General features: G+C 46.1%; 1 protein-coding gene across 1 annotated transcript in view; it reads right to left on the bottom strand.

The window, feature by feature from the left end:
* The window catches only part of LOC138265310 (cytochrome P450 2J2-like), a 124,013-nt gene extending 109,795 nt beyond the window's left edge, over positions 1–14,218 (bottom strand). Inside the window, exons 1-3 of the mRNA XM_069212919.1 lie at positions 13,952–14,218; positions 6,578–6,740; positions 2,988–3,137 (exon numbers count right to left, since the gene is read on the bottom strand). Of these exons, the coding sequence (XP_069069020.1) occupies positions 2,988–3,137; positions 6,578–6,740; positions 13,952–14,122 (484 nt within the window). The 5' untranslated portion in view covers positions 14,123–14,218. The remainder of the gene's footprint in view (positions 1–2,987; positions 3,138–6,577; positions 6,741–13,951) is intronic.
* Between the last annotated feature and the right edge of the window lie 465 nt (positions 14,219–14,683).

Here is a 14,683-nt window from a genome sequence, read left to right as displayed (position 1 = left end):
TCAGGCACGGTGTGGGTTGACTGCAAGGCCACCATCCGAGGATATGCTAGACATCTCCTCAGGGTGCGAGAACGGGTGAAGATCCAGCGGGTGACGAGCCTTGAGCCTTAAGGCCCAAGTACTACATCTGGAAATGCCAATTTCCCCTGCTAACCATGCCGCCACCACCAGGCAACTGGGGCTACTTAGGGAAGAAATCTGTGATCTCACTCTTGAATCTGCGAAACACATGTGGCGTGCCTCAGCTGCCCGGTAGAATTATCCCTGAAATCATAGATGATTCGTGCAACTCCTGTACGACAGCCCAATCTATTGCCCGGAGCTTCGCTGCCTATTACACTGGGCTATATGCAGAGCACCCGCGACCCCAATCAGAGCGAGAGACGCTGCTGCTGCGCGACATGTCCCTCCCCTGCATTTCTACCATGGAAAAATAGGACTTAGATGAACCCTATAACATTAGAGGAAATCAATGAGGCTATCTCGACGCTGGCCCCGGCGAGTGGGCCGGAAACTTCCCCTAAGACCTCGACCAGGCCGCTATTGTAGTAATTCCGAAGTCCCACCCACCCTGACTACTACCCCATACTGAAATAAAAATCCTCTCCCCCATACTCGCTACCAGACTGAAGAGGGTGATACCCTCCCTAGTCCACCCAGATCAATGTGGGTTCATGCCAACCAGAAGCACTCGACACTGCCTCCGGTGGCTCCACACACCGTTGGCCTACCGCCACTCTCTACCCTCACATTTGGCACTACTACTTATAGATTTCAAAAACACCTTTGATACAGTTGATTGGTCATATCTCTTTCAAGTGCTTACAAAAGCAGGGATTGGCCCTAGATAATGAAGGATGGTGCAACTCCTCTATTCCAACCCGACTGCCCGGGCACAGGTGAATGGAGTGATTTCAGACCCCTTCCCCATCCGTAGAGGGAATCCGCCTGTGATGCCCGCTATCCCCACTCCTTTTTGCCCTAGCAATTGAACCGCTGGCAAACATCATAAGATTGCTCAATGCAATCCATTGCTCAATGGATGGACGTGGCCCACGGGACGAGAGGACCATATTGCCTGGTACGTTGACAACTTTACTTGACTAACCTGGCCAGTAGCGGGCCCCGGTGCCTGCAACTAATGAAATTGTTCTCTGAGGCCTCGGGCCTAGTGCTTAACCCTGACAAGTCTGTACTGGTCCCTTTGAACCCCTTGAGGAATTGCTACAACTGGCAAGATAATATACAAATCCGACAAAAAAGCTTCCGGTATCTGGGTATCACTGTTGTCCTATTGCCTGAGCTGGCATGGTCTCTTAACATCTCGCCGCTTACCCAGAAAGTTAAGGAAGACCTTAGGAGGCGGCAGACCCTACCCCTTAATGTCCAGGGGAGAATTACTCTATACAAGATTATGATAATGCCACGCTTCCTTTACCTTCTTCAGAACTTTCCCTACCAGCTCTCCAAGGCGTGGTTTAAGGAAATGGACTTGGTGGCGTGGCAATTTATGTGGTAGAACACCCGCCCACGACTTGCATTACACAAATGCCAATGTGGAGTTCATAAAGAGGGACTCGGAATGTCCAACCTGTACCTTTACTATTTAGTTGGGCAACTGCTGGTACTTAATGACTGGTTGGGGGGTGGGTGGTCAGACCCAGCATACCAGCTCAAACTCCTGATAATGGGCCTCCCAAAGCTCATTGGACTGCTGTATGGTGACCCCCTACCTAGAGAAACTCCTGAAGTGACAAAGATGGTACTTATGGGGTGGAGGGCGAGACAGAGAAAAACAGGGTGGTGGGCGCGTCTCACCTGACAGACCCCATTGTGGTGGGGGACGTGGCTTTGTGAAGTCTCCGCTCCGGGGGGGTTCCACAACTGGGATACAATAGGTATTTCGCTCCTGGGAGATGTCTGGGTGGGTTCTAATGTGCTCTCCTTTCAGGAAATGCAACAACGTTACTCACTCTCTAAGACCCACTTTCACAAATAACTACAGCTCCGACATGCACTGAGCGCCCATATCGAGGCTGGCACGGCCCTTTATGAGTTTAGCCCAACAGAGGCAAAGGTTCTGATGGGTGGTTTGGGCAAGGGCGGGGTCTCCCAAATATATCAAACTCTGGTCACGAACACGATGAAGCCACACATGAGTCTCAGAGAGAACTGGGAAGGCTGGTTGGGACATATGGAAGAGGAGGACTGGCGGTATGCCTTGATGGCCCTGAGAAGCCTGGCCATGGCCTCCTGCCTCCGTTTAGTACATACATACTACCTACATGCTGCCTACCTCATCCCCTATAAAATGCAGAAGGCGGGTCTCCAGCTTCATTCTGCCTGCCCCCGTTGTTTACAGATTTACAGGTTAATGCGGACTTTTATCACATGGTGTGGGCCTGCCCACGTACAGAGGCCTACTGACGGGCAGTGACTACCAAAATGTCTGGAGTGTTGGGAGTTGAGATAGAGATGGCCCTGCTTCCAATCCTTTTGGGTGCCCTGGAGGGAGTGGGTAACAGCAGGGCGGATCGTGCCTTCTTGGGACTACCATGCCTGGTGGCTAAGCGGGACATAGCTGCCAGTTGGAGATCGGAGACAGTACCCACACTTGCTCGGTGGAGGTGAGGGGTGGACTGGTGTGCTCAACAGGAAAAGCTAGTCTATGAAATGAGAGGATGTCAAGCCAAACACAATAAAGACTGGGGTAAATGGAAAGGGGTCCTGTGACATTTGATGGCCATGAACAATCTTTCAAGTATGGAACTGATAGCTCAACGTGAAATTCCTTGGGAGATACAATGTGTTAAGAGAATGTTTTATTAAAACCCTGTCTGGTATAATGCAATGATTACATGCCGAAAGGTGTAGACGTGACCTGTTATTAAGTGGTTATAACAATAAAAGTAAATAAAGATGTTTATTAAAAAATGCGAGTATATAAATGAACTCCCCTATAGGCAATTTACACAGTTATTACTTACCATTCTCTGAACGGAAGAGTTCCAAAAGTTGCTGGGACACCTCCTTGATCTTGACTTCAAGGCTCTTTTTCCCAAGTCCCAGGTTTCTCATGGCCATCATCCCAAAGCGCCTCTGCTGCTTCCAGGTTTGGCCATTGGAAAACACAATCCCTGCAGCAAAGAGCATCAAGCTGGGCTTGGGCGTTTGTTTTTGAATTTCAAATTAATTTCACTGTTCTAGATTAATATCACCATAAATGATTTCTGTTTCTACTAAAACAGTGCAAATATTTAAAGTGACAACAAATTCCAGTGTACAAATTAGCCAGTGGTGCTGTAGCAGGGCTCTTTCATCGCCCACTGATGCCTCATTTGGCAAAGGACCAGTGCACAGCCAGGGCCATGTGGTAATCAAATAAATAGTTCATTTATAGGCAAAAACCATCCGTCTTCCAGTGACTCAGAAAAATATAGGGCCTGATTTAGAGTTTGGCAGGCGGCTTACTCAATTCACAAACATAGTAGATATCCCGTCCGCCATATTAAGATTCCCCTAGGATATAATAGGATCGTAATACGGCAGACGGGATATCCGTCATGTTTGTGATGGAGTAACCCCATCCGCCAAACTCTAAATCAGGCCCTTAGGCTCTTGTGTAGGTATGTACACGTATACAGTTATCCAAGTAGAGTGATTTGTTGGTGGGTGTTATGTTTCTGTGTGTAAAGGGATTTTGGTCTTGCTGAACGAGCTTGTGTATGTATGTGTGTGTGGGAGGGTCTGTATCAGAGTGAGCAGTTTGCAGTCAGTTTCCATCTATCATAGACATATGGCACTTCCTCTACTCCACACACATATCAGTGTATCTCTCTTCTCTTTCTTTACCCCAGTTTCTCTTTGCCAGACACTTTCTCTCTTGCCCTCTTTGGCATCTTTCACTTTGTGTTGCTGATGTATTCATCTGAATTGGGCCTCTCTCACCCTCTTTTTGTTTCTCTAACTTTTTTGGTCATGGCCTTTCTCTGTCTGTTTACTCTGTGCCTCTAGTACCTCCCACGTGTGAATCTCTGCATTTTCTGTGCACCCCTCTCTTGCTTTGTGCATAGGATGCCTCACTTCTGCCCTTGAAAGGTCTCTTACTTTCTGTCCATCACCTTGATATCCTTGATGTTTCTTATATTTGTACCTCTGACTTCTATCTTCTTATTTATGCATACGTCCCTTGTTGATATTTTGGTTAATACACAACATTTTAAACCCCATATTTCTATACCATGCTAAAAGTGTGGAGCTGGGACAGTATAGATGCCAAGATATAAACTTGCACAATGTTGTCAATTTAAACACACTTAGTTGGATGTTGGTTTATTATTATCCTAACTCCACATCTACTTACCTTGACTATACTGTGCAAGATGGTGTCTTGCGGGTGATAATGCAAGTCAATATTTAAAAGTCATCAGTGTGGTATCATACCTAAAGGAATATGGGGAAAAAAACAGGGGTGGTTTGCCCACCCCTGGTTTGCAAGCAGCAGAGGAAGGGAAAATAAAATGATAATAACAAAGTATTGTTATCATTTTATTTTTCCTGGGAGCTGGGATGGGGAAGGTCTGAGCTGGGGGGGGGGGTGTTTTATGTGCACAATAAATGCGCATGTCTGTTTGGCCGGCAGTGTTCGCCCGACCAAACAGACATAAGCACTTTGCATTTCACCATCCAGCTGTATTGAACCCCCCCAGCCTGACCATGGATCCTCACCTCTCCTTTGTGAGATACTGTACAGGTGCTTTCCCTGGAGTCCTGACTGCTAGGAGTGCAACTGGCATGAAGCTGCTTGAGCCATGTTTGTAGTTAAGCTCTGGTGAGTTTTAGTCGTATCCACCTCTTGGGCACCCCTGGTCCTTGACCGGTGACTGCACCAGAGAATGACTGAGGATTATCTGGAATGCATTGCTGACTTGTACATGTACTGGCCTTCTTGGTGGAATGTAAAAGGTGAATTATTTAGGGTCTTGATGGTGATCTTTAAATGAAATGTGAAGCCCACAAGAGAGAGCAGCTTCAATGATGAACTTTGCTCTGGCTCGGGCTGACTTTATTCCTCTCGTGGAAGAGCACCTTGACCAGTTTTACAGAACTTTAGGTTCCCTTTATGTGTCCTTTGCAAAATCATCAGCTGACAGAGGCCATGAGTCTTATATATGAGTAACACTGTCAAATCTAGACGGCAGCAGCTTTCTGTGCCACCCGTGACACTATGCGAGTGATTGGCAGGAAGCACATACAAGAATGAAATAAATACATGTTCCTTCCTTTCCCCTGAATATGAAGTTGTGTTTGGCCATCTACCCGTACTGAGCGCCAGTGCACTTCCACTTCCAACCCTTCCATCCTGGCATTGGCTCATGGCTTGCCAACGATAGAGCAATCACCAATCTGATCTCATGCTAGGATGTCACCTACGGATCTTGGGGCTCCAGCCTTCATCACCGAGTGCCCTTCCTAGGGGCGATCACAAAGTGCTCCGTCCCCTGTTGTAATCTCTCTTTTGGCTTCTAACCACGCTCATGTCACGTCAGTCACTTTAATTGGTTTCTGGGCTTGCCTTTTAAAATCCGCTTGCTTTCATTAGTGAAAGGCATGCATAGGTCATACCTTTTCCGGTGTTTAGCCCTCCTCAAACACGCTGACCAACTACTGAAAACATAGGAGGCCCTATGTTTTCCCTATGTTTTCTGGACTACTTTTTCACTTTGTTTCGCAGCGCGATATCGCTGGGCAGTAGTCTAGAACTTTGCATGACATGGATCCTGCTTCATAGGTAATTGCACTTTTGCCAGTTGCATGGATAATTGCACTTTTGCCGATAGGTTTCACTGCGAGCGAACTTTTATTTCCCATTGTGTATCTGCTTTGCGCTGATGATGGCCGTCGACTGGCTTATGTGAAACTGTTTTACTTTTCAGTTTATATGCCAAGAAAAGTCCGATTAGTTACGTGAAACAGTTTTACTTTAACTTTTCAATTTATGTGGCAAGAAAAGTCCGGTTAGGAGTTTACAATGCTAATAGCTCTACCTCGAGCAAACGCGAGATCTATTGCATTGCAAATGCTTGTTTAGATATGTCATCAGGGTTGCTGATCTACCTGGAAGGCAGGCTCCCCTTTACTCTCACATCTTTCGTTTCTGGGTGTGGGATGATGCTTCAGGGACTTTAGAATGTGACAGATGAAGCGTGTGAGGTAGATGCGTGGGACTGATGATGGAGTTGGAAGGTTGCAGTGTGTGGGGTTCAGGGTGGTAAGAAGGTTAGTTAGTCTGGTAAGGTCTTGTGTTGGACTTTATCTTACCTGAAGAATAGTTAGGCACAAAGCTTTTTACTGTATAGGTGGACTCCCTCTGCCTTCGTCTCACCTGGTGTTCGTTGGGAGGCAAGTGGAGGAAAAGGTAAACAACCTGTGGCCATCATATGTGCCCCCTCCTAAGGGTCTCTTTCTACAGCTCTTGAAAAGAAGATTCCTTTTAAAGGACTGTGAAGATATCAAAGGTGAAAGTGAGTGAACCAGTCTTTCGTAATTGATGTAGAAGTAGAGCTCAGTATCTTACCATTATCTCCCATAAATACCATTGAGAGGGGAGTTGAAGGTCGTCCAGATAATTCCTCAGAATGGGAGATGAGGGCATTTCTTACCGTCTGGCACCCATTGAGTACAATCACAGGTGTTAGACCCAGCCATATAGTGAAGACATTCCCATGTGTCTTTGCCAGCTGTGGAGATAAGAGTTAAAAATCTTTCAGTAAAAAAGAAAGCGCTAATGCTTGTCTGTGAATTATTTTCACAAATAAGTACAGCCCTAAAGTAAAAATCTCAAAACCTCCAGCCTGGCAACTTGGATGTTCCCTAGCATCTATCAGATTGCTCTAGGGGAGCAGCTGTATGATTGTGCTGCACCCACATGCAAGGATTCAACCTTGGCGCCTATTTAGACTCTTAGTTATTGTTAAGTGAGCAGAAAGTGTATTTGTACCACTTCTGGGGGCCGCTAAAGCGAATTAGGAGTTATATCCAAATTGCACACCTGCTGTGCTAGTCTAGAGATTAGCCCCAGGGGCCAGATTTACAAGGCCCTGGCGCCTCTTAGCGCCACACTAGCATCATTTGTGGACGCCAACATGGCGTTAAGGAGGCCATTCTCCTGCGACATATTTATAAAATGGCGCAGTGCTTGCATTGCGCCACATTGTAACCCCTTGTGCCACAATACACCTGCGCCAGACATAATGTATGCAGGGAGGCCCGTAAAAACGGTGCAGTGAAATTTACAAAAATTCACTGTGACGCACCCATTACTTTGAACGAGCCTCCCTTGACTTTGCAGGATTAAAGTCCCAATTTATGGCACTAATTCTGCTAATTACCACAATAGCGTCATAAACTCTGATGCTATTGTCCTAACGTGTGCAATGGTGCTTCGGATTGTAAATACTGCGCATACATGGTGTTGTTAGGGAGGTAGAGGGGGGCTCAAGAAACGTGGTACATCACAACTGATGCGCCACTTTCTTGTAAATCTGGCCCTATGTTTTTTCCTGGATTGTTACTGCCCGGGCTACCCAGCGATCAAACGGCAATAGCACATGTCAAGGGGCTTCGTAAACTTTACTTTCATCTAGCGCAGGCGCCAACATTGCTCTGCAGCAAACGAGTGCAAGATTTATATTGTGGCTTATTTCAGCTCAGATGATAACATGTATATGAGTAGCTTTTAGCGCTAACACTTACTCAGAGTGTGACTGCCCTGCCACTTACCATTTGGTGGGACTCGCTCACAGTAGTCGAGTGGGATAATCAGTGCACAAAAGTTAATAACAGACGCAAAATGAGGCAATTACAGATTGCAGTTGTTATTAGCCATTCATTTACAACTAGATGAGAACAGAAGACTAATACCATTGACTTAAGACCCCTCAAAAAATATAATCATTTTAATTAATATGTAGAAATCGGATCCCAGCAGTTTCGATACTTTCTTAGTGCTTTATCCAAAGGCCTGGTTTAGAATAGGCATCTGCAAAAACATCATGAGCGGTCGTGAGTTGACCCTCCCTGTTTGTAGAAGGATGGTCACAGCCTTAACATGAGAGCAGAGGAAATGTGTTCCTTTTACTGTCAACTGAGTAGGGGTGTCACTGTGGGGGCCTCCTTGGACAATGTGCAGTCTTAGGTTTATATATAGCCAGACGGCTCTCCGTTCCGCTATGGGGAGAGAGTAAATTACGCTGCCCCATGACGGAGGGACCGCCAGCCTAATTTTCACATGACCGCCAAGGAGGCAATCATTTATAAAAGCAATGACAGGATGCACCGTCACAGCAGTTCCTGTCAATGCATTTTACTCTGTGATATGGGAAGGCATCAGCAGGACACAGCCTTGTTGAACAGAGTATTCATTTTTCTTTACAAAAAGAAAATCCGAAGCAGGATTTTCTTTTAATAAAGAAAACAGGTAATGCTCCTCTGCCAATGGGGACTTCTCCCATGGTGGTTAGACCATTATTACAATTTTACTGTCCTGCACTGCCAGGTTTTGCCTGGTGGTCAAAGACAGTTAAAAAATGCCACATGTCCGACAAACTAAATAGGGCGGCTAGACCTGTAGCTATTTCTCCGAGGGCTCATACTCCCCAAGACCTATGCAGAAGTTTGTCCACAACGGGATGGAATAACCTCTGCTGTGGCCTAAATGAAGGAATAGATAGGGCGGGCGGACCATTATTTTAGTGGGAGGGATCTCCGTCACCGCTGTGAGGGAGTCTCTTCCCGCAATATATAATTAAGCTCAGTTTGCAGTTGCAGAATCACATACATTGGACATGTAGCCTCACACTGCGTTTTCAGCTCCTTACAATAGCTTTTTATCTGTGACAAGGGTCCATATTTGGGGGCGTTTTTTGAATTTATTTACAGGGAACTGCACATCGGTAGCTGTTACTTTGTGTAACATGGTGAAAATGTCTCCAGTAAGTTAGGAGAGGAGGTTTTGTCATGGTCTTCGATTACAAAATACCTGCTGGAAACAAAATAACTCCTCTTGAAAAAAACGCACAACACATTTTGTTATTAAAAGTAACAACAATGTAGCATGAGTTTGTTTTTAAAAGTGTGTCTCCAGTAAGTTAGGAGAGGAGGTTTTGTCATGGTCTTTGATTACAAAATACCTGCTGGAAACAAAATAACTCCTCTTGAAAAAAACACACAACACATTTTGTTATTAAAAGTAACAACAATGTAGCATGAGTTTGTTTTTAAAAGTGTGTCACTTTGAGTCATTTTAAGCCCAATTACCCCTTTATTTCAAGAAAACATACATGTGGGTTGCGGAAGTGAAAAGGAAATCTGAAATGTCTTTCATGTTTCTATATGTGATTATATATATTTTATTTGTTGTGTATGTAAAGTGTTCATGCACTGACGAGCTCGTTTCAGACATATTTAACATGCTCACAAATCTCATGCCCCATGTAATTGTTATGATGTACCACACAAACTGACTACATACGCCAATCCCGACACCAAATTAAAGAGCGTTAAACGTAAATGCTGATAGCCATGAATGCACGGTTTCAAAAAGTGCCTTCTGTAGTCGTAATCTGTTATATTTTAATACCATTATTACGTTCCATCATTATGACATATTATGCAAATTATATGTTTTTAAGTGCAGGTACTACACTTTAAATGTAAATGTGTGTAGTATCTAAACACTTCACTTAAGACTAAGATTAGTAGGAATATTACTAATTTTTCTGAAGATGACCAGAAAGCAATCAAGGCATTCTGTTTAGAGTGAGAGTAAGATAGGGTTCTGAGATCACTTCCTGTGACATCACTTCATATGACAACTCTTCTAGTTACATCATTACACACCCTTTTCTCCTTTGAAAATGATGTTTACTGCAACAACAGATGTTCTCTGTTTTTATTGTAACAGATGTTATTTGTTTCCAAATTTAGTTTCACTAAGACACGGACAAGTGTGCAGTTGCTTTCTTTATGTGATAGGATTTTTTGCCAAATGTCTTATTTTATTCAACTTCATGGATGGGGCGTTTAACTGATTTGCTCAGGATCACAGTGGGGTTGTGCCGAGACCTAACAAGCTTTGGCAAAGCACAGGTCTTCCCTTTAAGACTATTGGCCCTGCCGTTGCCTTTTATTCATGCTGTACAAAATGGGCATCGCCAACTTTGGCAAAGATTTGTAGCCATGTGGGTTATATGACGGAACACCGAATTTTAAACTACTACTAACCTTAACAACGAGGTCGGAACACCGACCTCGTCTTTACTACTAATGATTTTACCACGAATGCCTTTACAACGATATTTCGTTGTAAAGGCATTCCTGATAAAATCATTAGCAATAGGCACCATTCACCCTACATCCCTCACCCCACCCCTACCCCCACCCCAAAACCTAAAACCCCCTGACCCCCCACCCACTCCCCAAAACCAAAAACGCCCCACCCCCCCAACCCCACCCTAAAACCTAAAACCCCCTGACCCCCCACTCACTCCCCAAAACCAAAAACGCCCCACCCCCCCAACCCCACCCCAAAACCTAAAACCCCCTGACCCCCCACCCACTCCCCAAAACCAAAAACGCCCACCCCCCCAACCCCACCCTAAAACCTAAAACCCCCTGACCCCCCACCCACTCCCCAAAACCAAAAACGCCCCACCCCCCCAACCCCACCCCAAAACCTAAAACCCCCCCACCCACTCCCCAAAACCAAAAACACCCCACCCCCCAACCCCACCCTAAAACCTAAAACCCCCGACCCCCACCCGCTCCCCAAAACCAAAAATGCCCCACCCCCCCAACCCCACCCTAAAACCTAAAACCCCCGACCCCCCACCCCCTCCCCAAAACCAAAAATGCCCCACCCCCCCAACCCCACCCCGAAACCTAAAACCCCCTGACCCCCCCACTCCCCAAAACCAAAAACGCCCCACCCCCCCAACCCCACCCCAAAACCTAAAACCCCCTGACCCCCCCACCCACTCCCCAAAAACAAAAAAGCCCCACCCCCCAACCCCACCCTAAAACCTAAAACCCCCTGACCCCCCACCCACTCCCCAAAACCAAAAACGCCCCACCCCCTCAACCCCACCCTAAAACCTAAAACCCCCGACCCCCCACCCCCTCCCCATAACCAAAACCAAAACCAAAAACGCCCCACCCCCCCAACCCAGTGCTGAAGCACTTAAAAAAAACATTAGCCCTTGATGTGTCATAGTGCTTTTTAAAATTAGTTATAGCCATACTGCAAAGCAGCAACACTCAGGGGTGTAATTTCAGGGGGGTGTTTTGGGGTGCTACGCCCCCCAATAAACGTATTTTCTGGAAAATAGTTGGGTACAGGTTCTTTCAGTCGGGTACAGTGAGGTGTGTTGGATTGCACAAGGAACTTTTACACACACAGACAAAAAACAGACAAAAATGCACACAAAATATCTCCCAAACTGTGTTAAAAGCCTTCAAAAATGTTCGGTATTGTACAAAATATTGTGTTTTCTCTCACTTACTTCCCCTACCAATCCATGTTTGTCTCACTTTCCACTCTCATTTAGCCTCTCTTGTGTGCCCTGCTTATCGTATAATATATTTTGACAATATTTGCCAGCCTGATTGTTGAAAAATCTGAAGCTCACCCCGTCCCCCACCTACCAGTCTTACTGACCAAGCTACACCCCTGTTATGCTGCTGTACAGCATGGCTACAAAACATTGCCAAAGCCAATAGGTCCTAGGCGAGACCGATTGGCTTTGCCAATCTTGATTAGCCTTAGGGTTTGTCACTTCTAAGCACAGGACATTTCCTGAGGCAGCCGTTAAAGTGCATTAAAGACAGTATATAAACTGTGATCCTGAGTGCAGTGGGGCGGGGCCAGATATGTGGGGGCGGAGTTAAAACCATGCTAAAAAAAAAAAGTGAACTATTTTATTGGTCTTTCACCTTCAGATAACCGCACACAAAATAATGCACACATTAAATGAAAAATAAATGTAAGTTAAACTAATCAGTAGGAAATGCACTATTTTATGTTTTGAAACTTCTATTGGTTTATGTGATGACATCAGATAGCTTTTTATTTAACAGCAGTGACTGAAATGACCGGGCACAGCTGGTGCAGTGGGGAATAAGGATTTATGTATTTTTGGGGCTACGAGGTCCAAGCTTGTGACAGAAATTACTGTGAATATGTAAGTCATTACTTTAAACTTACAATGCTTCTCGAAAGGAATGCATTTTGTCATCACAAAGGATCCACTGACTTCATCAATTGAAGCTGATTCCGTCTTACAAGCAGCATTTACACTTGACAAATAAATTACACACTTTTACATTTTTTCAAGCAGCAGGCACCCTGGCAGGAAGGATTGTTTCTTATCTAGCTGCCTACCCCTCCCTCAGCTTCACAGTACAGGAGACCCCCTTTATTCCACTTCAGGTGTAGCATTCCAGCTGTCAGAATTAACTGTCAGAGTTAACCATTCTGGATTTGTAACAAAAAGTAGGAAAACTTTTTGCTAAATACAAAAAAGTATAGTAACTTCGTGTCCCACAGATCCCAGCCACTTTGACCTCTATGCCCAGGGGCGAAACTCAGATCCATTGCAGCCCCTGCAGCGCTGGTGATGGGGGTCTTCATGGTGCCACTAATCCTTTAGCGGCCCCGATTCCTAGGCCAGCGAATATCTGTCAGATATGGGCGACTAATCGATCCCTCCTTTCAGTCTGCATGGATGCTCCGTCATTTTGCATTACGCCACTGCATATGCCGCTACCACTCACCAAACTTTCCTCGATTTCTCACTCTGCTCAGGGCAGGTTCTGGGTTTTGTGATGTGAGCAGCGCTTAATTTGAGCCTGTGGTTTCCGGTGCTGAGCACCGGCACTTATTTAGCACGGCTGGCACTTAGGTGCATTTTAAAGAGCCCCTAGCACCATTCTAAAGCCACATTAGCCTCAGTTTTTTTATGCCAATGTGGCATTGGAAGGCCAAAAATCCTGCGCCATATTTACAAAATGGCACAATGCATGCATTGCGCCACTTTGTAACCCTTTCCGCTACATTATGTCTGCGCCAGGCATAATGTATGCAAAGGGGGCGTTCCCCCTGAGAGGGGGGGGGGGGGACAAGGGGCAAAAAATGGTGAAAGGAAGTTTTCGCAGCACTTTTAATGCCTGCTCAGAGCAGGCGTTAAAAGGGGGCATACCACTGAATACAACGGGGCTTTATGTACTCTGCAGGAGTAGCGCCAATACTTCCATAGAGTACATCAATAGCGCAAACAAAAAAAATGGCGCCATGGTGTGCTGTATTTTAAATACGGCACACACATGGTGGCAGTAGGGGGCGCTAAGGGCTGCATGAAGAAAGTGGGGCAGCACTGGGTGCAACGCCACTTTTTAAAAAATATACCCCTTAGTTTTCTGCATCAGTCATTTTCTGTGAGCCAAATACAAATATGGGAAAGACGGGGGAAGAGAAAAACGAAAATGCGTCACAAGGAAGAAACGAGAAAGCTGCAAGAGTGAGCTGGAGGAGCAGGGAGTGGCTGTAAATGGACTAAAGAGGCCCGGGGTTGGCTCCAGGTAAACGCTGCCTCAGTATTCAGTGCTCGTACATTTAATTGCAGCAGCCGCGTGTCCAGAGGAGAGCTTTGGGCACTGTAGCGTTTTTATTCACAAATCAACCATTGAAAGGGAGGCTGCCGAATACCCTCTGTCCACCTCCTCACCCCATGTCGAATTAATCACTGCAAAAGTTAAAGTTCCGTGCTGCCTACCTCCTTTAAACAATTCCGTCCCGTCTTGTTATTTTTCACATTTTCTGCCTTTTCGGCATCTTGGCGCTTTCAAGCGGTGGTTGTACAGCTTGAAGGGTGCAGCAAAAATAATGAATAAATACCTGAATGAGGGTTTCATAGTGCACTTCAAAGTTCAGCGACCACAGGTTTCCAATGATGGGGAGGGGAGTCGGGCCCGGGGGAAGCCGCCTGATCATCCATCGCTGTTTGAGGAACTGCGCAACGAGGACGTAGACCACCAGGGCAAGAAGTAGCTCACTGACCAGAAACATTGCGCGTCACAGCGCCTGGACCCTTCTCTTGGCGCCTTAAGTCGCCCCTCAGCGTCTCTTTTCTCTGCCCTTCTGTTTCTCTACTTCTGTTTGCATCCCTAGCGCCTTCTGTCTGGTCTAGGACCGCCCCCACTTCGCTGAACCCTAGGACATGTCCCGAGTTGGCTCCCACATCCACCCCTGCCCCTCGGCGCCTGTCCATCCCTGGTGGAGGGGGCCATTGACCTCAGACAACAGCCCTGTTTGTGGTCTAAGTCATGCCTGGTACATGATGCACCCAGATTGTTTGCCATTCCTATCTGTGGCCTTTAGTACACCGAGTACTGGTCGGGTTAATTACGTGAAAAGGAGCCAAACCGAAGTCTCTTCAAAGCAAAATTATTTATAGACGTGCAGTCTGGGACTTAACATGCACATTTACTGTTGCCGTGTCGAAAACCTTCTCCAGTGCTGGCAATTACCAGTTCGATGCTCGCGGGGATTCCTGGGGGCGGGGTGGGATTTGCATTTAACACCTTCGCTGCCAAGCCTTTTCCCCCTCAGATGCCAAGCCCTTTTTTT

The sequence above is a fragment of the Pleurodeles waltl genome, chromosome 11 (genome assembly GCF_031143425.1).
Source record: "Pleurodeles waltl isolate 20211129_DDA chromosome 11, aPleWal1.hap1.20221129, whole genome shotgun sequence".
In the NCBI taxonomy this organism is placed as follows: domain Eukaryota; kingdom Metazoa; phylum Chordata; class Amphibia; order Caudata; family Salamandridae; genus Pleurodeles; species Pleurodeles waltl.
Note: the sequence above shows the minus strand (reverse complement) of the source record. Positions and strands in the feature narration are given on the sequence as shown.